At 43.5% G+C, this 25969-nt stretch overlaps 1 protein-coding gene across 1 annotated transcript in view; it reads left to right on the top strand.

Annotated features, from left to right (window-relative positions):
- LOC126470011 (uncharacterized) overlaps positions 1–25969 on the top strand; it is a 169321-nt gene that overhangs the window by 61538 nt on the left and 81814 nt on the right. The window contains exons 5-9 of the mRNA XM_050097489.1: positions 6721–6872; positions 7644–7776; positions 13567–13709; positions 22168–22467; positions 24297–24392. Of these exons, the coding sequence (XP_049953446.1) occupies positions 6721–6872; positions 7644–7776; positions 13567–13709; positions 22168–22467; positions 24297–24392 (824 nt within the window). The remainder of the gene's footprint in view (positions 1–6720; positions 6873–7643; positions 7777–13566; positions 13710–22167; positions 22468–24296; positions 24393–25969) is intronic.

The following is a 25969-nucleotide window of genomic DNA, read 5'->3' on the forward strand; positions in this document are numbered from 1 at the left end:
AGAAGCAGCACTAAACACAACACTGACGTGGCACACTGGCAATGATCAAAACGGAGGATCTGCCAGGCACAAGGAGATGAGGGAGACCGGAAGAAGGGAGGGAGGGGAAGAGAGGGGGGAGATGGGCGGGGGGCGCGCTGAAGAAGGCCAGGTAGGAAGGGATGTGGGAAGGAGAGAGGCAAGTATGGGGTGCAGGGTCTCAGGGGGGGGGGGGGGGAAGGAGGCAAATCCGCTCTGGGAGGAGGAGGGGAGAGGAAAAAGGGGGCTCTGGGGAGGGGACAGAGGACAAGGCCAGGTTATAGTTGGAAAGAAGGGTAGATGTCACAGCGAAGTTCGTTATCCGGGAGGGGGAGATGCTGGAAATTGCCCTGATGAAGGAGATGGAGGGTATGGAGGTGGAGAGAGAGAGGGATACAGCGATAGAGGCACGGCAATGGGCGGGAGGTGGAGAGGAAGGAGGAAAACAGAGGGTGAGGGGGATCAAGCCTGCAGACAATGTAAACTGTAAAGGATGTGGAGATGGAGGAACAGGAGGAGGTGGGGGAAGGGGATCAGTTCATACAGGAGACGTGTGGGGGAAGGAAGGTGGATACGAAAGGCCAGGCAGAGCGCATGGTGTTCAAGGATTTGGAGGGCCTTGTAAATGCGGGTGGGGGCGGAGATCCGGCAATGCTGGCATAACAGAGGATAGGATGGATGAGGGATTTGTAGGTGTGGAGGATGGTAGAAGGATGCAATCCCCATGTCCGGCCAGACAAGAGTTTCAGAAGGCGGAGGCAGGAATGGGCTTTCTGCTGGATGGTCTGGGGATGAGGGGTCCAGGTGAGGTGTCGGTTGAGGGTGAGGCCAAGGTATCTCAGGGTGGGGGTGAGCTGGATGGGACGACCGTAAAGGGTGAGGTAGAAATCATGGAGGCGAAAGGAGCGAGTGGTGCAGTATATGATGATTGCCTGGGTTTTGGAGGGGTTGAGATGGAGGAATCACTGGTTACACCAAATGGTGAACTGATTAAGGTGGGTTTGGAGGGTACGTTGGGACCGTTGAAGGGTAGGGGAGAGAGCCAGGAAGGTGGTGTCATCAGCATACTGGAGAAGGTGGACTGGTGAGGGTGGCTTGGGCATATCAGCCGTATACAAGAGATAAAGAAGAGGGGAGAGGACAGAACCCTGGGGGACGCCAGCCATGGTGTAAAAGATACAGGAGCTGGTGTTGTGGAGGGTGACATAGGAAGGACGGCGCGAGAGGAAGGAAGCGACCAGACAGACAAAATTGATAGGCAGGGCGTAGGTTTCGAGTTTAAAGAGGAGACTGGGATGCCATACACGGTCATAGGCATTTTGCAGGTTAAGGGAAACAAAAATGGCGGAGCGACGGGAGTTGAGCTGGAGGGACAGAAGGTGAGCGAGGTTTAGGAGTTGGTATTCAGCAGAGAAGGAGGGTCGGAAGCCACACTGGGTAAGGGGGAGGAGGTGGTGTTGAGTAAGGTGCTGATGGATACGGTGGGAGAGGATGGATTCAAAGACCTTACTGAAGATGGAGGTGAGGCAGATGGGACGATAGGAAGAGGCGGCAGAAGGGGGTTTGTTGGGTTTGAGGAATAAGAGGACGCGGGAGGTCTTCCACAGGTCAGGGTAGAAGACAGTAGAGAGGATGACATTATAGAGATGGGCGAGGACAGTCAGGAAGGAATAGGAGCTCTCTCGAAGGTGGCAGTAGGTGACACAGTCGTGACCAGGGGCCGTGTTGCGTTTGGACCGGAGGATAAGTTTAATGTCTTGTGCTGTGATGGGAGTGTTTATGTCAGAGGGGGCAACTGCCCCAAGTACTGGAGACTAGGAGCACCATTCCACCTTTTCCCTTTCGGAGATAGTAAGGGATTGTAGCCACGTTTATTGTTGGGCACGAATCATAAAATAATGAAGATTTTGTCAGCTATGAACACAGATATTGGACGCACTTGTCGTGCGTTGGAAATGATCAGTTTTGAAGGGGAAAAGGATTATTTTCAAATGACCAGTACAAAACCAGTCATCTAGAACTTCTTGGATCCAGAACAGTATCGAAAACCGACAACTGATTGGTGGTACAGTTGTGACACTCGATTGCCCTTTCTGGAGAAATACAATTCAAAGTCGAGTCCTGAATTGTGTTCCAGGTTTTCCGTGGTTCCCCTATATCATTTAATGCAAATACCGTGATGCTCCTTCCACTGCGTGCATTGCGACACAACTTGGGGGTCATTAATCATTGAAGTGTTACCAAAGAAACGAAAGATGTAAGAAGCAAAATACAATGAACTCGCTGAGTTGGTTACAGAAAGTTCCATAATGGCTTTACTGCCGCAGAAGATTTTAAGGTATTACATTCACACCCCTTTTCTTACGTCCACGTTTCTTTACCCTGATACAATACAGGTTTATCTCAGTGAACTGAAGCATTCTAGAGACCCGTGAAGAAGTAGCTCCAGTGGTGTTTCCTCATCGCACCTCTTGGACGGCACTGGTAGCTGTAGATCCTCCGTTCAGAAGTAATAAATAATCGCTTTGTAATGCGGTGCCAGGGAAACAAACTCGATTTTTTCGTTTTAGAATATCTTTGGCACTATTCCCGCTTGTTGGGGCTCGCTTCAGATGATCACTCGTTTGCCGTGGATTTACTGCTCTTTTATTCTGGGGCCGAATCTCTTTCCTGTCCTCATATCATCACTTTAATCTGAGATGGCACGGAATGTAAAATATAGCAGCTGCATGATGGCTGTGAGAATGTTTTATGGGTTTTGTGTTTTAACTTTACTAGTACCGTGTTGCTGAAGTGAAGACGGTGAACCAACCAGGATGTTTCCCAGGAGGGTGTAGTAACTACCCGCAAAGCTTACACTGAGGGACTGACATGTAAACTGAAGACTAGAAACCAAGCAAAGTTAAGCCGGCCGTGCTGGGTGGTTCGGTGACCCCTTACCGTTTATCTACACGATCAAAATTATGCATAGGACCCTAATATGAACATTTTCAGGTAAGGAACCACCAATGGTTGCAAACTAATATTTCGAGAGTCGGGAAAATGTATATGAGCTATGCGATGTTCGGGAACCACATGTTTGTAAACTGCTTCTGTTTTAACTTTGTCACTTTCACGTGTTTGGCGCAAAAATGGTTCAAATGGCTCTGAGCACTATGGAACTTAACATCTGAGGTCATCAGTCCCGTAGAACTTAGAACTACTTAAACCTAACTAACCTAAGGACATCACACACATCCATGCCCGAGGCAGGATTCGAACCTGCGACCGTAGCGGTCGCGCGGTTCCAGACTGAAGTGCCTAGACGTGTTTGGCGCTACCTTAAAAACAATATACAATCGTTTGTGTTAGTTCACGACTGGGTGTCGAAAATGGGACATTACTCGTTACAGGAACTGGGAGACATGTACGCAACGTATGATTCAACAATATGTAGTGACCAAAAAGCCGAGCACAAAAGTTTCTCGAAGGTAACATCCTAATTGAAAGAAATTTATTGCCGTGAATAGAAACTGTGCCGTTCAAATCACCGAAGACTAGCCACGATTCGCGAGAAAAAAATGTTCTCGCAATAGAATTTTGGGAGACAGTTTTGATCGTGTGAGAGAAGATTCATTAACAAGCACCCGTCAATTTGTGAAATTTAAAACTTTCCTGGGGTGTAGATTGTGCCACGAAATTTCGGGTGAACTGCCGGATGTCAATAACTTGCTGCCATGATATTTCGGTGCAGAGTTTTGTGATCACACTGAGTTCCTCCATCAAAAATCTCGGCGCTTCTATGATCAGTCAAGGACGACGTGGAGCTGCGCATGGCAAATGTTTATAAGATTTCGAGTGAGCGCGGCAACTCATATACAAGCTGGTCAGAAACTGTCTGAAAAGCTTATGAGGATGCTGCAGGGTAAGTTGCGCAGAGAAATAAATGTTAAGAAAAAAATTCGATACGTTGCGCCGTTCCCCGAGTCAACAACAGTTGAAGTTAGCCAATCAGGCCGTTGCGCGCTTATATTCAAGCTTCCGCCAGGCGTAATTAGTGTCAGTTGTTCTTATCGCATAGATGAGAGCACACGAGATTGCTCAGCCTTTGGCTCGTGTTCGATTCTTACTACCGTCCCATGTCCAATTTGTGTATCGCTCTCTTTTCGGTTTTAGAAAACTAAACGAAGTACACGTTTGGCGGGACCGCCTCTGGCGAGCCGCTTGAATTAGCGCGCGCAACGGCCTGACTGGCTGCCTTAAATGCTAACTAATTGGGAAACGGCGCCACGTATCTAATTTTTATCTTAACAACTATTTGTCAGCACATTCTACGCTGCAACATCCTTCCGAGCTTTTAGAACTGTTTCTGACCACCCTGTCTAGCGTAAGTGACGCGTGGTTCTGAGGACACCTTCGTCTTACTAGTCTCCTTCAAGCCAACAAATCTGCTATCGCATAACAGTGTATTTTTACTGGTAATTCGATGAAACACAACGAATCATACGTTGACCTATATTTCAAACTTTTGGGGCTCTGAAACTTCCTGGCAGATTAAAACTGTGTGCCAGACCGAGACTCGAACTCGGGACCTATGCTGTGAGGACGGGTCGCGAGTCGTGCTTGGGTAGCTCAGATGATAAAGCACGTGCCCGTGAAAGGCAATAGCTCCCGAGTTCGAGTCTCGGTCTGGCACACAGTTTTAATCTGCCAGGAAGTTTTCATTTCAACGCACACTCCGCTGCAGAGTGAAAATTTCTTTCTTTTGGGACTGTTGTCAATAGACCAGCGGAAATACTACTGTGTGAGACCCTTATCAATCGTGACGGCGGTTTCCAGTTAGATAATGGACGGAGTCCTGCCGTAGAAAAACTTTGTGTTCTACAAAGCCGCCGTCGTTCTGCAATTTTACAATGTGAAGACGATCGATCTGACATCAATAAGGAGAGCTTCCACCACGAAGGGCGCTCACAGCTATGCACAGACTTGTAGCAGAAGCACGTGCGCCCTAACAACACATGCGTAGTGACAGCTGTGACAACTGAGTACATCACGTATGCGCCGACGGGGTCTTAAATAGGGAAACTCAGTGTACTTTCGCCAGAAACCAGCCGAAAATGACAGAGCGGGATGCCTCAGTGGTTGGCACACTGGACTAACATTCGGCAGCTCGATGTTTCATATCCTAGTTTGGCCATCCAGAATTAGATTTTCCATGATTTCCCTAAATCGCTCCAGGTAAATGCGGGGATGGTCCGTTTGAAAAGGACACGGCCGATTTTCTTTTGCCAACCTTTTGTAATCCGAGCACGTGCTGCCTCTCCAATGACCTCACTCTCGACGGGAAGTTAAACACTAAACTTCCTTCTTTTTACACCTGAAGATGGCCAGACGACTCTGTGCCGAAATTTCGTGGCAACAAGTTGCTGACATCCTGCAGTTAGCCCTAAATTTCGTGGAACATCCGTCAACTTTTCCCGTGAAATGTGCATTTTGAAGAATGCGGTGTTGAGAGTAGTGATGGAACAGCAATTACACCGCTATACATACAACGCTTGCAAGAAATGGGCCAGTTGATTTTGAGCTTAGATATCAGTTTCATCAACAGAGTGTGCTGTACTGCAAGCATTCAGACAGATGGTCGTCACTTTGAACAGTTGGTATGAGCTTATATTCTTGCTATAAGGTATAAGTTCTTTATTTCAATAAAATTAAATATTCATTTCTGACCCTTAGTTCCTCATCTTAAAATGCCCGTTTAGGATGCTCTATCACCCGTATAACGTTGAATTCAAGTTAGAATCTCTGGAAGGAAGACGACGTTCTCCTCGCGGAACACTATTGAGAAACGTTAGAGAACCGGCATTTCAGGCTGACTGCAGAACGATTCTTCTGCCAGCGACGTACGTTTCACGTCAAGACCACATGCTGCGGTTCTAGGCGCTGCAGTCCGGAACCGCGGGACTGCTACGGTCGCAGGTTCGAATCCTGCCTCGGGCATGGATGTGTGTGATGTCCTTAGGTTAGTTAGGTTTAAGTAGTTCTAAGTTCTAGGGGACTGATGACCTAAGATGTTAAGTCCCATAGTGCTCAGAGCCATTTGAAGACCACATGCATGAGATAAGAGAAATTAGGACTTGTAGGGAGGCGTATAGGCAGTTGTTTTTCCCTCGCTCTGTTTGCGATTGTTACAGGAAAGTAAGTGACCGGTAGTGCTACAAGGTATCCTCCGCCACACACCACATGGTGGCTTGCGGAGTATGTGTGTAGATGTAGATATAGAATAATAACTCTCAACATGAATCCTGTATTGTTTTTCCCTGGGTATGAAAGGATGAAACAGTTAAATATCACACACTCGGCGCTCGTCTTCAACGAGACCTAATTCTGATATATTAATCAGAATCTTCCCACACGCTGGAAAGCGCAGCTTATCACAATATATTTATGCTTCATTCCAGTAGTATGTTTTTGGATGTCCTTAAGCCTGCCACAAGTAGGAAAACATTACATTGGAGCGAGCTTAATATCCCACGTCATTATAGATCCGCAAAACATTTTAGAGGAAACCCTAAGAGCGCATGCGTGATTACTCAAAAGTTTTTGCATTTGTGGTTCATGTGGTAAGCCATCGTTGTAGACTATTTGAGACAGAATTTGTTTTATTAATGAATATTTTCAGGCAAGATTCAAGTTTTAAAACACTTGTATATCTATTTCCAGATGTTTAAACGAATTTGCTTTCGTTTGTCGATCTGCAACGTACGATGCATCTGCTAGGAGATGTTCTCTCAGCAAGTTCACGTGGAGAGCTCGCCCTGATCTTCTCGAAGATGATCCAAACTCTGATTACCTGGAAAACACTTGCTTGGATGGTAATACCTTCAGCTTCTTACGAGATTTTCATCTTAAATTATGCATAATGTATTTACTTACTGTCTTGTCAGTTACGCAATTGTTTTAGAGTGAGCCACAGTACAACAGTCGACAAAAGTGTACAAGAAGATTTTTTTTCCTGAAATAAAAGATTAACAAAAAAGGTATCTGTACAAATAAAAAAGATAAGTATTGCGAACTCTCAGGTTTTCTCGGCGTGACTGATTAATGGTATACAGCCGTGTTGTTTTGTCACCGTATCATGCACAACGCATAATACATAAACAACAACTCGGCTGCATACCCGGAAGCACGTCATTAAGATTAGCATTTCTTACTATCAGAATCTGCCAAAATCGCTTCATGTGACTTCAGACTTTCACGGAAATTTTTTCTGACCAGATATCAAGAGTATGACTCATAAAACACGTCTGTCAACTACGGGAGACTCACTTGTCAAAATAATTTTATGTCTTGGCTTCGTAATAAACGTTTCGTTTCGGTGTAAATCACAATATTGTTCATAAATTGGAAATAAACAGCGCTAATTTATTGAAACACTCGGTAAAGCATATTCCAGTAAGTTTAAATGCAATTACATTCAAGAAAAACGGGTAAAACAGACATCGATTGGCGAAAAATTATGGAACCTATTCTCACGAGGATATGAGGAAGCGAAGTCTACTAAGAGGCATAATTTGCCACATGTTTAAAAAAAAATGTTTTGGCCCTTCTGTGATATTTTGTAACATTTTCTTTCCTTCTTTCAGCACAAAGACGGTGCGACGGTCTCACTGTTTTCATCAAAGAAGAAAATAAACGACTAGGTGGACCATTCGAAATAGACATTTTTAGCAATCTGACTGTTGAAGAATGCCAAAGTCAGTGCGTATGGTCTGAAAAGTAAGTCTTAAAGCTTTATACAATCATCTCATTACTTCCTTCTTTCGTTAACAGCCTGATAATTTCTCTTATATGTTCCTTAACAGTTTCAGTTTCTATGGTTGCTGGACCCAGCTTTATAATGTTATTCGTTCGGATATTTCCGCTCACAAACGCATTTCTTTCGTTATCACAAGGTTGAGACACCATCAGTTGGTTAGTTCATTTTTGTCTGTAACGACAATGCATCTCGTGCTAGGTAAGATCGATCATTAATCATCGACCGCTGAATATATTTCAGTGTCAGATAACTGAGTGTTTCAAAGTAATCACCAGGAGATTTCATTCTTATTAGGCGTTTCATTTAATTGTTCAACGGAAACAATGAATGCCTCTTCATAACAGCTTTACATTCTGATTTGAGTACTACTCCCTACTATTTTCAACCTTACCAACCTCTGTACCCTTTTCAGTATATTATTGCTGAACATGGAAGTCGCAACCTCAGTAAACTACTTAATTTTCCGTATAAATACTTCTCAAGAACTACATTATTGCTACTCTTAGGTGCGATAGTCGATATCTCAACGACAGTGCTACAAAGTTTTGCCTTCGTCTTTCTTATCTGCTCATTACTTTTACACTGATGAGCCAAAACATTGTGGACACTGCTCAACGTGAGGCTGAAGGCGTTCCGGGCACGCGGCGCGGTAAGGAAAATACAGGGTGTTCATAAATGAATATCTGGGATTTAACGCTTTATAATATTTATTATATTAAACTGACAGCTATAAATGATATGTCAAATGAAAGAGAAACTCAGACAGTTTTACCAAGAACCTTATAAATGTTCAATGTGAGGAGCATTTGTCACACGGCACACATCAAGTCTATAGTCGAGTTCTTCCCAAACGTTGATAAGTGTCTCTTCAGTGATTGTAGCAACAGCTGCTTCAATCGGTTTCTTAATTCAGGGAGGCCTGCTGGTAGCGGAGGCACGTACACACGATCCTTGATGAAGCCCCAAAGGAAAAAATCTCATGGCGTTAGGTCGGGTGAACGTGGAGGCTATGCAAAGCAAGCCCTGTCATTGGGCCCCTTGCGGCCTATCCAGCGCTTGGGCACAGTGAAGTTCAACCAATGGCGTACTTCGCTATGCCAATGCTCACATTGAACATTTATAAGGTTCTTGGTAAAACCGTTTGAGTTGCTCTTTCATTTGACATATCATTTATAACCGTAAGCTTACTGTAATAAATATTATAAAGCATTAAAACCTCGATATTCATTTATAAACACCCTGTATATAAGCGGAGCTGACACGAATGGGGAATCAGTCTAGCGACGGTACGGGCCAAAAATGGGGAAATAAACTGACATAAGCGACTTTTACGCCCGGCGCCTCGAGCATCACGGAAATTACGATGCTGATCAGCTGTTCGCATGGTACCATGGAAAACTGTTTAACGATGGTGAAACCACGAGTTAGCGACAAAGATTTGAACGACCACTGTTCACCACAGATCGTGGAGGTCGGAAGCTTGCCTGCTCTCTAAAACAGAATAGGCTGCGATGTGTAGCTGATATGATGACAGAGTATGGTGCTGGTGCAGGCACAAGTGTTTCAGAGCATACTATTCATCGTGCATTCTTGAAGATGGGCACCGCAGTAACGGACTCCTGTGCGTTCCCATGTTGACCCAACGACATTGCCAGTTACGATTGCCGTGGACGAGTGATCGTTGAGAGTAGGTTTTGTGTCACTGAAAACACGTCGTTTGGTGAGAATCACGTTTCTTGTTACAAGTCAATGATCGTGCCCGGGTACGCCACCGTCCAGTTGCTCGAATCGTGCTCCGAGCCACGAACGCAGACCGGTGGAGGCAGTATTATGCTATTGGGGACAGTCACCTGGACTTCTATGGAACCTATAGTAACAGGCACTGTGACAGCGGACTATGTGAACATTATTGCGGACCACCTGCATCCCTTTATGCCTGATGTCTTCCCCGACGGCAATGGCAGCTTCCAGCGAGATAACTATCCTGGTCGCTAGATCAGAATCGTGATACAGTGGTTTTATGAGCACGATAGTGTACTCAGTTGATGCTTTGGCCACGAAGTCCTATTGATCTGAATGCAATGGGAAACGTTTGGGACGCTATCGAGCAGCAGCTCTGCAACCACAAACCACTGGCCCGTAATTTACAGGAATGACGTAATACGTGTATGCACACGTACTGCCACATAATACCTCCAGAAGCCTACCGAGGACTTGTTGAATCCATGCCACACAGTGGAGCTACTGAGGTGATCGCTGTGATGGCCTTCAAACCTACATCCATCCCTTATAACACAGGAGATATAGTAACACGTAGGAGTTGCCTGCGCTTCTCAGCCAATATCTGTAATATATTCTCAAAAGACAACATAATAATTATCGTTTCTTCACTCGTTTCAGTTACATCGAATACATCAATAACTGCGAAAAATCTGCATCCATATTGTTTTTTGTAATATTTATATAAGTGGAAAAATATATGCATATTAGTTAAAATAATAATACCAACTTTTTTTTATTGCTTCTCGCTTGTTTCGCGGCGCTACAAATAACTTTGCTGGATTTTTCCATTGTTCCTTTGGCTCTTTCGTTAACCTTTTAAGTTATTATGCATTTTACTTGTAGATCCAGAAGACATAAATCTAATAATATTAACCCCCAAGAATTAATCATGTTAATCATGCTCTGGGAGCAGGCTTGGCCAGAAAGTCTGTATACCAAATTACAGGTGCCATAGCTGGCTGATATTCTAAGTTTGACTAACTCTAAGGTGCAGCCATAAATATGATCTGCATAATCTCGTAAACGTTCCTAGGCTCCAGTATGAGACTGGTAGACACTGATGTTACGTAATCCACATAGAAATGCATCTTAAGAGATGACTCCTCTTACATTGCACTTTTAAACAAGCATGTGCCATCAGTTAGTTTAGTATTATATATGCATCAGAGCGTACAGTTTTACGTACGATAAGGAGCACTGGTTTATCAGAACATATTAAAAACCTATCGAAGAGCCAAAGATGCTATGAAAAATCAGTGTGCATTGGAATAAGATACTTTAACTTCAAATATGTGTACAGTTAAATAAAACTTGTTGCAGCCCACAGAAAAGAATTAACTTCTAAGGAAATTGTGTCACTGCGGTTCTGCTTAAGGTGCTTCCTTCAAATAATGATCTGTAGCTGTTAGATCTCAGGGCAGAAGAATTTTGTGTTCGCCTGAAAAGTGACGTACGTTTTACAGTAACATCAACATTAAAGACTGCTCTCCCACGTTTCAACAAAGAAGAGGTGAGGATGTCAGTCCAACAAATCTTGGACATGTAATTGCGTTTGCGAGAAAAGTTGCAAAAAATAAAAAATCTTGACATTTGTATCTCCCTGTACAGTTAGGAGTTCTTCTCATCTTCCAGAATGTAGGTCCACCTCAAACTCCACTCAGGTTCTCTTTCGCGTTTTTACGTTAACTTGAGACGCTATCGATACTGATAATAAGAGTATATATAGTAGAAAGAGAAAATATATTATCTATAGACTTAGAAAATCTCAACACATATTACAAAGTATGCAGACTCCAACCAAATACAGTCTGCGCATTCCACTTAAACAACAGAATTGCAAACCAACAGCTCAATGTGAACTTTTGTCAACAGAGGATTAGACACTATTTCCAACCTAAATATTTCGGTGTCACACTCGATCGGTCTTTGACATGTAAAATACACATGGAAAACACTAGCCAAACGCTAAAGACCCAAAATAATATCACAAACAAACTTGCTGGCACAACGTGGGCTGCTGCAACATCCACTCTACTGACTGCAGCTCTGACATTAGTGTAACCACTAGCAGAGTACTGAGCCCCAGTGTGGCAACACAGTGCTCATACAAGGAAACTAGGCATCCATCTGAATGAATCAACGATAATTATTACACCGATCCCTTGTCTGAACACCATCAGTAACATTCCACCATCTGAATTGTGATCCGAAGAAGCAACCGGTCGAAAATGGAGGAAGCTGCATCATCCCGCCTGCCCCGAAGGCTTCCCAGTTCATACAGTCTTAAATGACCGTCCTCCAGACCGCTTGACATCACGCACTCAACTGTGGCATAATGGAAGAAACAACAAGAAGTTTGACCTTAAAGGAGAGTGGTGCAAGAGATGGAACGCTTCAACAATAAAAGATCAATGTGTTCAAGATCCATCTGCCAGTCTACTAGAATTTGATCTGAAGAGAAGTGATTAGACACGATTAAACAGGATAAGAACCAGTAACGTCAGGTGCAGTGCTCTGATGCACGAGTGGTGACTCCGAGACTCTCCAGCCTGTGGTTGTGGGGCCCAAGACCAAACCGTACTGCATGTTGCACAAGATTTGGTACGTAGGCATCCGCAACTGAGAGGCATGATAATTAATTTAGAGAGATCTGCTTCCGTTGTACTAATTATTTATTCAAACCACGACCGGTTTCGGGATTTTAAAATTCCATCTTCAGGTGTTCGATATTATTGTATTTGGTGACACATAACACGCCAACTAGTAGTAGTTGGCGTTCCTACTGTGCGGCTGCCCGACGGCGGACAGTTTGTTACCAAATACAGTTATTTTATACACTTGAAGATGAGATTTTAAAATCCGGAAATCGGTAGTGGTTTGAATAAATAATTAGTACAAATGAAGTGGACTTCTCTAAATTAATTAATGTTCAGCATATTGTCAGAGACTGCTCTTTGAGAAAGTACCGAGGACCCTTCAGTGCTTTTATAAATGTTTCTCCCTCTGCTTCATTCATTAGATGTTGAACTCTGATTAAATGTGTGTGTTCTAATTAACAGCCCTAATCTTGTAGTTTAAATGTCATCCATTCAGTATTATTGAATTATTAACTTTAAGAATGCGTACATATTAGCTCTGTCCCTCATTTCTTAAATTTATGATTTTAAATTGTATGTATTTCGTAATATTTGATAAATAAATACAGTAGTGTATCGACTATCTGAAAAAATCGGTAATGGAGGGTACCGGTTAACTGATTTTTCGGATAATCAATCATTTACGAAAACATATTGTACCAATGTTCATATAATTTTCAAACACAGATACGATAAATTTGACACGAAACTGTACTATACATTTTGCATCATACGTTTTATAAATAACACAGAGGACTGACTACATAGCCTAGTCTGAAAAGACCAAAACGGCCATTAGAGGTGAGACTTTTTTGCCGCTAAATCTCGCAAACATTTAAAAGACAGCAATTGGAAAGCATCAGGTCCTTCTTCTTGTTGAAACCTGTTCATAGCCGTCTCAAGGTTCCGTCACTGGATGGTTCTTTCCCGGCACGGTCGCTGTCGCAAGAGCGTCGGTCGTCGATGACACTGGCAATCATTTCATCACATTCGAGCCAGTCTTCAATATTTTCCTTATCGCATTCTTCAATTTCTGAAAATTCCATAGTTTCCAACAATGACGACTGGCAAGTAGGGGAAAACCGCCGGATTGGTCTGCCCATCGTGGAGCCAACCCAGTGTCTGCGGAACTTCTATATAACACGCGCGCAAATTTAAACTTGGCGCATGAAACGCTTTTGGTGAACCGATGTTTCGGTTGATAGATATTCAGATAACTGATGCTCTACTGTTCTGACTACAAATCAAACGGTATCTTCTGCCTCGATTAGTTTGTCGCCTAGCGTTGCATACGCTTACAAGAACAGCTTTTACGATATGTTTTGTTAACAGGTTCTTTTGTCGCGCAATTGAATACAACGAACAGACTCAACTGTGCATTCTTCTGGAAGAGGACTCCATGTCTCAGAGAGATGACCTGCAGACGAGCAACAGCCCATCACACCACCTATTTGACTTGGTGTGCCTGGATACGTGTAAGTGGCTTTGTTCGACCCACATGAAAACTGGTGCACGTAATGAGATACTTTAAATCGGTAACAGAATGACCTGTCATCCTGAATTCCAGTTTAATTTTATGTGGCAATAACATATTGCACGCAAAATTCAAAATCAAGATGTAGTTTATTTTGTTACCCATGATATATTTCGAAAATTAATTCCAATCTTCAACTGATAACAGCTTTATATCATTACATTAAGATGTGTACTTTATAACGAACAAGATTTAATCTGACAAATCACAAAATTCAAAACTGCACTGGTAAGAAGGCACACATTGGCATCTTACTGTAACAACGTAAACTTAATATTACTCGTAGATTAGTGTGATTTTCCGACTCGTGATGACAACAGAAAAGTTTAATCTAAAAGTAAGTAGTAATTTTATAGTGTGATTTTCTTTATTAAAATCGGATACCTGGCAGAGTGTCTGTAGAATGCCGCACTGTTTTTCTTTATTTGTGTACTCATGCGCATAATAATTAACACGATGCACTTTCTTGCTAGGATACAATTTTGTGTTTTTTATGCCCAAATACGTTTCACAGTTGTTTCTGCATCTTCAGTGACCGTTATTTTGTATTTTTTGAGGTTCTGATAGTAGAAATTACTTCAGTTTAGAATTTGTGGGCACTAAATTTATCGCTACTGGTTATGTTATACTTCTACATCTGAAAACTGTATTAAATGCGGTTCATGGCAGTTCGCCTTTATTTATACAGGATGAACCCGAACTCCGTCGACAAATTTTCGGGGATTGTTCAGAGATGTTTTCTGAGTGTTTTAGTGTAAGTGACTGTGGTCTCTGGTGGCTCTTTACAGAGTAATGATGTAATAATGTCTCGAACAGATTGTTATCCCAACAACCTTTGTTTTTGTGAAAAATCCTTCACAACAACGAAAAAGCCTGTGATATGCAATTACAAAAACGTTCAGTAATAACACAGAGCAATGCATAAAATCTCAGATGAAGCAAAAGTTCTGTGCTGTGACTGCCGTCCCTACGGAAACAGCACAATGTAACGTCGCCGTGTCGTTCTTCCACTGCATTCAGTGAACACATGCGCAATGCGCATCTCGGCCAGCATTTCATAAGTAAGCCTATCCACATTACTGTGTGTAACTGTTGACGTACAACTAACACTGCAGGAAGAACAATCCCGATATAGAACCAAACAATCTTGAATGCGATATTGAAGGCAAAAAGTAAAGTGGGTGAGTGGACGAACATCTTCCAGTTGAAAAATGGCACCACGATACTGTCCTATGAGAGGTAACACATGAGGACGCAGGATGTACTGTTGTACTGTTAGTTTCCTCTGTCAATGTCAGCCTTCACACAAAGCCATACAAGATGGTTCTCCCACACACTGACTCCAGCAGTAGCACAGCTGTGCTTCTCCAAAACATGCGAAGATTGAGACCTCTCCCCACATCGCCACCATACTCGATGACGATGATCATCCCTGGTAGTGCAGAACATAATGCTATGCCATTCCCTACTCTGACTGCTCCTGGTCTCAGACCAATGATGTGGGATGATACTGAAAGCTGCAGGGAGTTTATTGCTTGTTCTCGGATGGCAGGTGCAGATGTGAAGAGGTTAAGATGTGCTTGCTGCACAATACGGCGAATCTCTTTTGTCGTAGTCAGATGCGGTCGGCCGGAACCTTGACAAGTATGCCTCCCGTCACGTTCCCACGCAGTCCAACATTGGGCCAGTGTCACATCCGAATGCCGCACAAACCTGTGCGATTCGACCAGCTGGTCAAATGGAGGGCCACAATGAGAAGCCTTTCAAACTCTGTGCCAGGTGCTGGTAACGGCGTCTCTCACGAATACGCGACACATCTGCGTTCTTCACGGCGATCACTCAATGTCTGATGCTGTTCACATCCCAGGCCTAGTAATATCACTGAACTCTAACAGTACTAATACACTGTTGATGGCTGTCGTACCCATTACAGAGAATTGCAACCCTAATCATTTACATACCCACCAATGGCGCATTCATTTACAAAGTATTACATTGGCATCCGATGATGTGTTCTGGTTGCTTCTCTTTTTGTGTCAGGCAAAGTACAGGGTGTATCAAAAAGAATCATGTGATTTGGCACGTCTATATTTCTGAAACTAAGAAACATATACAATGAATTTCATTTTTTGATGAACGGGAAACTCAAAACGTTTTTTTCGTATCTTTTTATAGGTGTTCAACACGTCTCCCTTGAGATGCATGGCCTATGTCAATGCAGTATTCAAATTGTTCCCCCCACTGCAGCGAGCACGTCTTGAGTTACAGCTTCCACAGCTGCTGTTATGCGATGTCTTAGTTCATTCATTGTTGTTGGCAACAGAGGCACATAAACAGTCTGTTATAAACCCAACAAGAAATAATCACAGTCAGGTCCGGTGACCTTGGAGGTCAGTAATGCAAAGCTGAAACATTCGGTATAGTAATACTTGGATTTAAAAATTCCCGCACTTCCAGATGCCAGCATTTCCTGTTGGTAAACTAAGTCATTCGAATCAGCCTCCAACTGTGGGAAAAGAAAGTTCTCAAGCATATCGAGATATATGCTTTCTGTATATGGCTAGGCGCAAATTGAGACGCGTATAGCGCGATGCAGCGCAGCGCGCGTTTTTGTAACATCACGGGTTCAAATGGGACCGCCCAAACTGCGACGCGACGCAACTGGGACGCGACACGCGCCTGCGCCAGGTCGCGCGGCGTTGTGGTTGAGGCACAGTTTCTCGCCGCGCGTCGCGCTTGCCTCGCAAGGCGGGGACTGGAAAAGTAGCTCGGCCATATGCTCACATTGGAACGGCGCATATCAGCATTGGTAGTATTGCCAATACGATAAATTTTGCCTTACTGTGTACTGGATTTTATTGCCTTTGGGTAGTCTTTCGTTTCTCGCCATTTAAACGCTCCAGCTTTCTTCGTTAGCACGTAATACTTTTCTGTTATTTATATCTGCATAGTTTTGTTTTGTTTTTCTTCTGTCAAGAAAAATGTATACTTCAGTAACTGATGAGCCATTGGCCTCTGGAATTGCACCATATGCCTCCACGATGTTTTCAGATCGCAAGAAGGGACAGAGGGTAGTGAATAAGAAAGCAAGGAATATTATAAATCATGTGATTAAGAATCAAGGCAGGAAAGTAAAGCAAGGTTATATTCTCGCTGCTAGTAAGCTAGCGTATCTGTACGATCTGTTACAAAAATTTAGAAAGGGATAATCTCCACAGGTGTGATCCCTTTGTGCTTGCGGTAAAAAGCGTCCAAGATCTGAAGTATATAAGTTTCACTGTGATTACTCTGATATGGATGTAATAATGTAATACGACACACTGTACTACATGCATGTGAACAACATATTTCCACTGCAAGCTAGAAATATTCGAAAAGCAGTCACAAATAACAATGTTTTAATTGGTTCGCCTTGATGAGAAAAAGCATTTCAATTGTTGCATGGACATTATCAGCATTAATAAATTAATTATACAACAACAGGCTACACAAATGAAGAAAATAGTCGGTATTATTACGAAAGTAGGAATATCCTAAAAGAGTGTTATGATTAGATATATTTAATTTGTTGAAATGTGCTGCTGACAAAGGCAGATCTACTTTCATGACAATGTTTTTCGAACCCTATCTCACAAGCACACATGGCTAGCTTGTGCATTCCTGTCGCGCGCATTATCCTTCGGTGCTGACAATACACTGACCATTGTGTTGTGCGACAGATCAATTGTTTATTTTTCTCAATAACAACTATTTTATTCGCGATCACGCATTGTCAGTTTGGCAAGCCCTAGGTGAGTAAACAGTATCTGGCATGTGCCTATCATTCCGCCTGAAGGAACGCTCGTCATTATTTTAATACCTCTCAGATCAAGAGAAGGAATAAAATACTTTGGTAAATTTCCATTCCAGTCGCTCAGTGTTAAAAATACGATGGGTTACGGGGATTCCACCAAAATTCCAACGGAATTGCCAATCTGTATTTGTGTGAGTTGTTAACCTTTTCTCATTCGAAGAAGCATCACCATTTATGTGTAAAGGCCACATTTCTCTTGGTGACTGGTTTAATTGTACTTCCTTTGTCACAGTGTAATTTGCCAAACTCATCTCACAGCAGCTATTGAGACAGAATTCCGAAACGGAGGGCCTCATTAAACAAGTAATTGGCAATCACAGAGCTCAATACTTACGAAAAACCTCATAGTATCGGTTTGCAGTAACATAAAAGAAGAAATTTCATGTTTATTTTCATACTAGGAAGCTCCTGTTTCGCTAGCTGTCGATAACTCTTAAAAAATTACAGTCAATGGCGTGAAATAAATAAAAAAGTAAGTATAAGTAGTGATGTATCGCCATAGATGAGAAATTTCCGTGTGTTTAATAATTGGCAAAACACTCTCCTCTTTGTGTGCTATCATTCACCAAACTTTCGTTTCGATGTCTTGAGCGGTTTAGGAGATACGAGAGATGTTGCGAGTATTTCATTCTCGCGGGCGTGAGATCGGAAGTGAGCGCGCTACATGGGATCAATTTTCTCGAGATCGGAGGCAGATAGAGATCTCCTCCCAAGTCTAAACAAAAATTCAGCATGTTAGCTAAATTTCATACCCAGCAACATATGGTTTAATACGCACCAAACCAAAAACCATAGCGACCCCTAATTTTCGTTGCAAACTTTTTGAGTTTTGCGTAGTGTCTTACTAAAATGTGTACATCACAGTAAGAAAGCCGGCCGCGGTGGTCTAGCGGTTCTAGGCGCGCAGTCCGGAACCGCGCGACTGCTACGGTCGCAGGTTCGAATCCTGCCTCGGGCATGGATGTGTGTGATGTCCTTAGGTTAGTTAGGTTTAAGTAGTTCTAAGTTCTAGGGGACTGATGACCACAGTAGTTAAGTCCCATAGTACTCAGAGCCATTTGAACCATTTTTGAACAGTAAGAAGGTCATTAGCGAGGTGATCGGCACTTCGTCACGAAGCTGACATATAACGTTACAAGTAAGGTAAAAATCATATATTTTCAGTTTCTGTAAAATCGTTTGAGAAAGATAAGAGGTTGCGCGCGCTTCGGTTCAGTCAGCGCAGAGCGTCGCCAGTCGGCTCGTGCGAAGTATGGTGTACGCGTCGCAATATGCGCTGGACCCGCGCGACCCGTGCGGCACGTGCGTGTCTCGCTGTAGTGTCGTGTCACGTCACACGTGCTATACGCGTCTCAATTTGCGCCTAGCCTTTAGAAAAATGGACCATACACATTTTCCCATGAAACTGCACAAAACACATTAAATTTTGAAGAATTTCTCTCATGTCGTACAATCTATGTGGTTGTTTCGTACTTCATATTCTCCCATTATGACTGTTCACCTTTCCATTTAAATGGAATGCTGCCACTAAACACTAAGCGTGGAAGAAAACTGTCGTCCTCCATATTGGCAAGAACGAAATTACAGAACGTCACACGTTGTTGGTCACCTTCACGAAGAGCTTGCAGTAGCTGAATTATGTACGGTTTCATGTGTAAACGACGACGCAACACACGCCAAGCGGACATCGAGGACATGAGCTGTCGAGCTGCACAATGAACGGATTTCTGCGGCCTCCTTGCGAAACTACGGCGGTTGCGTTCGGCGTGTGTGTAAGACACTCGGGGACTGCCCGGCGATTTGCCTTTACACAAACAACCTGTTTCTCGGAATTGTTCATGCCACCGTTTAATGCTCTGTGCTGTAGGAGGATCCACACCATACCTAGTACGAAAGTCACGCTGAACAGTTATTACTGAACCGCACCGCGCAAAACGTAGAACACATAACGCTTTCTGTTGTCCCAACATCATTTTTACGAGAACTGAAGTGGGCGCACACTGGTGCTACCTAGCGGGAACCAAACAAAACTCCAGAGTTTGCTCTTTCCAACAGTACGTTGTTCGCACACATGTCTCAGATAACATAATAGTTGCGATTTTTTAAGCAGGTGTTGATAGATGTGAAAATTACCAAACCATCAGTTTAATAAGTCACGGCTGCAAAATACTAACGCGAATTCTTTTCATACGAATGGAAAAACTGGTAGAAGCCGACCTCGGGGAAGATCAGTTTGGATTCCGTAGAAATATTGGAACACGTGAGGCAATACTGACCCTACGACTTATCTTAGAAGATAGATTAAGGAAAGGAAAATCTACTTTTCCAGCATTTGTATAGAGAAAGCTTTTGACAATGCTGGCTGGAATACTCTCTTTCAAATTCTGAAGGTGGTAGGGGTAAAATACAGGGAGCGAAAGGCTATTTACAATTCGTACAGAAACCAGATGGCCGTTATAAGAGTCGAGGGGCATGAAAGGGAAGCAGTGGTTGGGAAGGGAGTGAAACGGGGTTGTAGCCTATCCCCGATGTTATTCAATCTGTATATTGAGCAAGCAGTAAAGGAAACAAAAGAAAAATTCGGAGTAGGAATTAAAATCCACGGAGAAGAAATAAAAACTTTGAGGTTCGCCGATGACATTGTAATTCTGTCAGAGACAGCAAAGGACCTAGAAGAGCAGCTGAACGAAATGGACAGTGTCTTGAAAGGACGATATAAGATGAACATCAACAAAAGCAAAACGAGGATAATGGAATGTTGTCGAATTAAGTCGGGTGATGCTGAGGGAATTAGATTAGGAAATGAGACACTTAAAGTAGTAAAGGAGTTCTACTATTTGGGGACCAAAATAACTGATGATGGTCGAAGTAGAGAGGATATAAAATGTAGACTGGCAATGGCAAGGAAAGTGTTTCTGAAGAAGAAAAATTTGATAACATTGAGTATAGATTTAATTGTCAGGAAGTCGTTTCTGAAAGTATTTGTATGGAGTGTAGCCATGTATGGAAGTGAAACATGAGCGATAAATAGCCGGCCGCGGTGGTCTAGCGGTTCTAGGCGCGCAGTCCGGAACCGCGCGACTGCTACGGTCGCAGGTTCGAATCCTGCCTCGGGCATGGCTGTGTGTGATGTCCTTAGGTTAGTTAGGTTTAAGTAGTTCTAAGTTCTAGGGGACTGATGACCACAGATGTTAAGTCCCATAGTGCTCAGAGCCATTTGAACCATTTGAGCGATAAATAGTTTAGACAAGAAGAGAATAGAAGCTTTCGAAATGTGGTGCTACAGAAGAATGCTGAAGATTAGATGGGTAGATCACATAACTAAGGAGGAGGTATTGAACAAAATTGGGGAGAAGAGGAGTTCGTGGCACAACTTGACTAGAAGAAGGGATCGGTTGGTAGGACATGTTCTGAGGCATCAAGGGATCACCAACTTAGTATTGGAGGGCAGCGTGGAGGGTAAAAATCGTAGAGGGAGACCAAGGGATGAATACACTAAACAGATTCAGAAGGATGTAGGTTGCATTAGGTCCTGGGAGATGATGAAGCTTGCACAGGATAGAGTAGCATGGAGAGCTCCTAACAACCCTACCACAACAAAGGTAAAATTTAATTATGATTGTAGTGTTGCTCACGCTGCTAAATATTGCATTTTTGGGCAACAACAAAGTTACATTATGTGGCAGGTGTCATTAGAGCACAGTTAATAAAGTCATTTCATGAAACATTGGATAAATTAGGCACTCATCTTTTCGTGTTTCCCACGCTGGTCTCGTTGGTCTCGTTGTGAACTCATGGCTCAATCGTCGAAAATCTAGGTAGTGATGATTCCAAGCTCGGATGCAAAGAGGCCTAGGTGTTATTCTGCGATATTCAAAAGTTTTATAGATGTGTTTCATAAACCATTCTTGGAGATAAACTTTTGCAAGTTAAGACAATGGTGATGTAAAAAAGTAATCGGCACTCTGAATTTAAGTTACACTTATTTTTTATTACTTTTGTTGCAATATCTCGTAACTCACAAAACATCACTTCACAATATAAAAAACATACTTGAAATATCTTCCTCACTGTTAAAGTTCAGATTTTATAAACTGACTACAATTTGCGTCTTTTCAACATGACGACCAAGACTTGACTCTCTAATAACCGCTTACGTGCCCAAAAATCAGAGTTACAAGTACGTCAAAGATCATAGTGACAAAAGAAAGAATACACATAAGAATAATATCATTGCAATATAAGCATATCGATGTATCAAAGCACTTCTACATTAATGAAATCAAATCTGAATGTTGTCTCAGAAATATGTTAACTACTTTACAGAAACACGGTACAATATTGCTGGTATCGAGAGGTTGAGGTGAGGTGCCGTAATGATTACGTAATTCAAGTACCATTACAAGCTGCATCAAACCAGTCTCAGGAGTGAAGACCACATCAACAACAACGATTTTTTAAACTCGGATGATTCTTTTGATACACCCCGTATTTTTCGTGTATATAGCGAATCCCGTTGTAAAGGTAGAATGCTTTTCTTTTGCAGCTCGAGGAAGCGAGTTCCCCGACAACTCGGTGACGCAGCACCTGTTCGCGGACGGCAGGCGGCCGGACACGGCGTTTCAGCGGTACCGGAACAGCCGTCTGGGCGGCGACTTCCAGACGGAGATCACGGGCCGCACGCTGAGCGAGTGCCTGGATGACTGCCTGCGCCAGGCCAGCTTCCAGTGCCGCTCCGCCGTCTACAGCGACCGCTTCCGCATCTGCCGCCTCAGCCGTTACAACCAGCGCGACGGGCTGCGCATCATATACGACGCCGATTACGACTACTACGAAAATCTCATGAGTCAGTAAACAGTGCATCACAGTTACCACTTTTAAGTAACTCGACGACTCATCTTTAACACTTACGCGCATGTCTCAAAGAGCAAACACTGTAGATGATGCATAGCTGTACGAAATAATTAGAAATTAATTCGCTGAATGCGAATTCCTTGACATTAGCTTTATTAGGTAATACATCTATTACACAGTACTGATATACAGGGTGAAAAGTATTTAAACCGACAAACTCTGGGAGGTTGTAGGGGACATCAAAACAAATATTTTTCCCTAATGTCATTTTTTCCTATGAGGATTATTTAAACCAGTGGAGGCCGTATTACGCTCTTCAGTTGTTAGAGGCCGTATTACGCTCTTCAGCTGTAGGCAACTGCTGTCCACCAGTGTAGTAGTGCATTGTCTCTTATTACTAATGGAGCGATACACCTGGAGTGAGTACGCTGATACGGTTGGTGCGTACTACGTAGCGCACCACAACGGACGAGCTACACAGCAGGTTTATCGACAACAATATCCTAATCGCCGTATCCCGCATCATACGACCTTTGCTGCTGTGTACCAACGTCTGCGTGAGACCGGGACATTTAGCAGATTACCTGGACAGGGACGCCGTCGCACGGTAAGAACGCTGCAATTTGAGGAAGCTGTCTTGCGGCATGTGGAGCGGGATCCTTCAATCAGCACTCGTGCAATTGCACGTAACATGGGGACGAATCAGGCGAATGTAAGAACAGTCCTTCGAGAGCAATTGTTACGTCCGTTTCACTTACAGCGTGTCCACAACCTGGAACCAGTAGATTATCCACCCAGAGCACAGTTTTCGCAGTGGTACCTGGAACAGTGTGAAATGCACCCTACATTTCCATCCTCTGTGTTGTTTACCGATGAAGCTACGTTCGGGCGTGATGGAGTCTTCAATGTGCACAGTTCGCATGTTTGGAGTTGAGATAACCCACATGCCATAGTTACTAGCGCTCATCAAGTGCGGTTCTTCGTTAATGTGTGGGTCGGTGTTGTTGGGGACTGTTTATTGGGCCGTATCTGCTACCTAGTCTATTATATGGCAGGCACTATTACAATTTTCTCGCCAGAGCATTGCCAAAATTGCTGGAAGACGTCCCGCTCCCTATAAGACAACGCATCTGGTTCCAACATGGCGGGGCGCCAGCACATTTCAGTCGTCGTGTGCGTCGATTCCTGGACCGACCGTTCCCAGAAACGTGGATTGGCAGAGGTGGTCCTGTATCATGGCCTGCTCGATCCCCAGATATGTCCCCTATGGACTTTTTTGTGTGGGGAGAGATGCGCAACCTTGTTTACGCAACTCCTGTTGCATCAGAAGAGGATCTGGTTGCCCGGATAGTAGCAGCAGCAGGAACAATTCAGGATACTCCTAGGGTTTTTGCCCGTGACAGACAGAACATGATCCGACGGTGTAACTTTTGTTTACGTGTCAATGGAGGCATTTTTGAAAATCTACTGTAATTGAAATTGGTTTGTGTTAATGTGTTGTCTCTTGGTCATAAAAAAAATGCAAAATTGTTTGTTGGTTTAGTTAATTTGCCGCCAGAGAAATCTTCCTCTACCGGCTTAAATACTCCTCATAGGAAAAAATGACATTAGGGAAAAATATTTGTTTTGATGCCCCTACAACCTCCCAGAGTTTGTCGGTTTAAATACTTTTCACCCTGTATACAGGGCCAGCTAAAATTTTCATATCACTTTTGGGTGGTAGATCTTTACCTAATACAGCTGATGTCAAGAAATTCTCATTCAAGGGATTAATTTCGAATATTCTTTAACAATCGTTGGCCGAAACTGTCTCTGTTTCAGATCCTTATATTGGCGATGCGCCAGGACCTAGCTACCGCCCTGATCCCCTTGGCCAGGATTCGAATCACCACGGGCGGCCACCTTACAATGCCTACCGTAAGTGCCATCCTAATAGTAAATTATGTCGTATTATAGAGTAAATAAGTCTTTATTTACTTACATTCGCGACTTATTCGTTAGATAAGGTGATTAATCCCACGTTGAAACTTTCTGGTAGATTAAAACTGTGTGCTGGACCGAGACTCGAACTCGGGACCTCCGCCTATCGCGGCCAAGTGCTCTACCAAATGAGCTACCCAAGCACGACTCACGACCTGTCCTCACTGCCTCAATTCTGCCAGTACCTCGTCTCCACTTTCCAAACTTCACAGAAGCTCTTCTGCGAACCTTGCAGAACTAGCACTCCTGGAAGAAAGGATATTGCAGAGACATGGCTTAGCCACAGCCTGGGGGATGTTTCCAGAATGAGATTGTCACTCTTCAGCGGAGCTTCTGTGAAGTCTGGATAGTAGGAGACGAGGTACTGGCAGAACTGAAGCTGTGAGGACGGCTCCTGAATCTAATGGAACATCCTTGGGATGAGTTAGATCGTCGTCTTCGCTCCAGATGCCAGCGTCCAACAGCGCTCCCCTCTCTGGCATCTGCTGTAGAGTAAGAATGGGCTGCCATTCCTCCACAGACATTCACACACCTCATTAAAAATGTCCCCAGCAGAGTTCAAGCCGACATAAAGGCGAATGTTGGACACACGACTTATTAACATGCACTAATAAGTGTCTCAAATGGTTCAAATGGCTCTAATCACCATGGGACTTACCATCTGAGGTCATCAGTCCCCTAGACTTTGAACTCCTTAAACCTAACTAACCTAAGGACAGCACACACATCCATGCCCGAAGCAGGATTCGAACCTGCGGCCGTAGCAGCAGCGCTGTTCCGGACTGAAGCGCCTAGAACCGCTTGGCCACGGCGGCCACCGCAGTACTCCAAACAAGGCGATTAATACATTGGACTAGTATATGAGATTAGTGGGAGTCAAACGCCGTTCAATCAGATTTAGGGTTTCAGTGATTTCCCTAAATAGCTTTAGGAGAATACGTGGATGGTTCTATTGAAAAGGCTACGGCTAACTGGCTTTCCCTTCCTCCTCCAGCTTATCTCTGTATCGGGGATGCTAAACTTTACCCTCCTTCTTATCCTGTGTCGCAGTTACGCCACAAAGAGAGGATGAAGTAGCAGTCACTCTGAAAGATAAAGTCTTGCCAGGACTATGGAACCACAATATTAGTATCATTTTTTTCTTGTTAACAACTCTATTTTGATGGAATGGTTTTTCATAATGGGTAGCTGCCTTCCTTTCCTGTTCATGAGAGTTTAAGTTTTCTTCCATATATTTCTATAGGAGGTTGAAATGGCTCTGAGTACTATGGGACTTAACTTCTGAGGTCATCAGTCCCCTAGAACTTAGAACTACCTAAACCTAACTAACCAAAGGACAGCACACACTTCCATGCCCGAGGCAGGATTCGAACCTGCGCCGGCCGGGGTGGCCGATCGGTTCTAGGCGCTACAGTTCGGAACAGTGCGACCGCTACGGTCGCAGGTTCGAATCCTGCCTCGGGCATGGATGTCCTTATGTTAGTTAGGTTTAAGTACGGGGGTATCCACAAAGT

Source organism: Schistocerca serialis, chromosome 3 (genome assembly GCF_023864345.2).
Source record: "Schistocerca serialis cubense isolate TAMUIC-IGC-003099 chromosome 3, iqSchSeri2.2, whole genome shotgun sequence".
NCBI lineage: Eukaryota > Metazoa > Arthropoda > Insecta > Orthoptera > Acrididae > Schistocerca > Schistocerca serialis.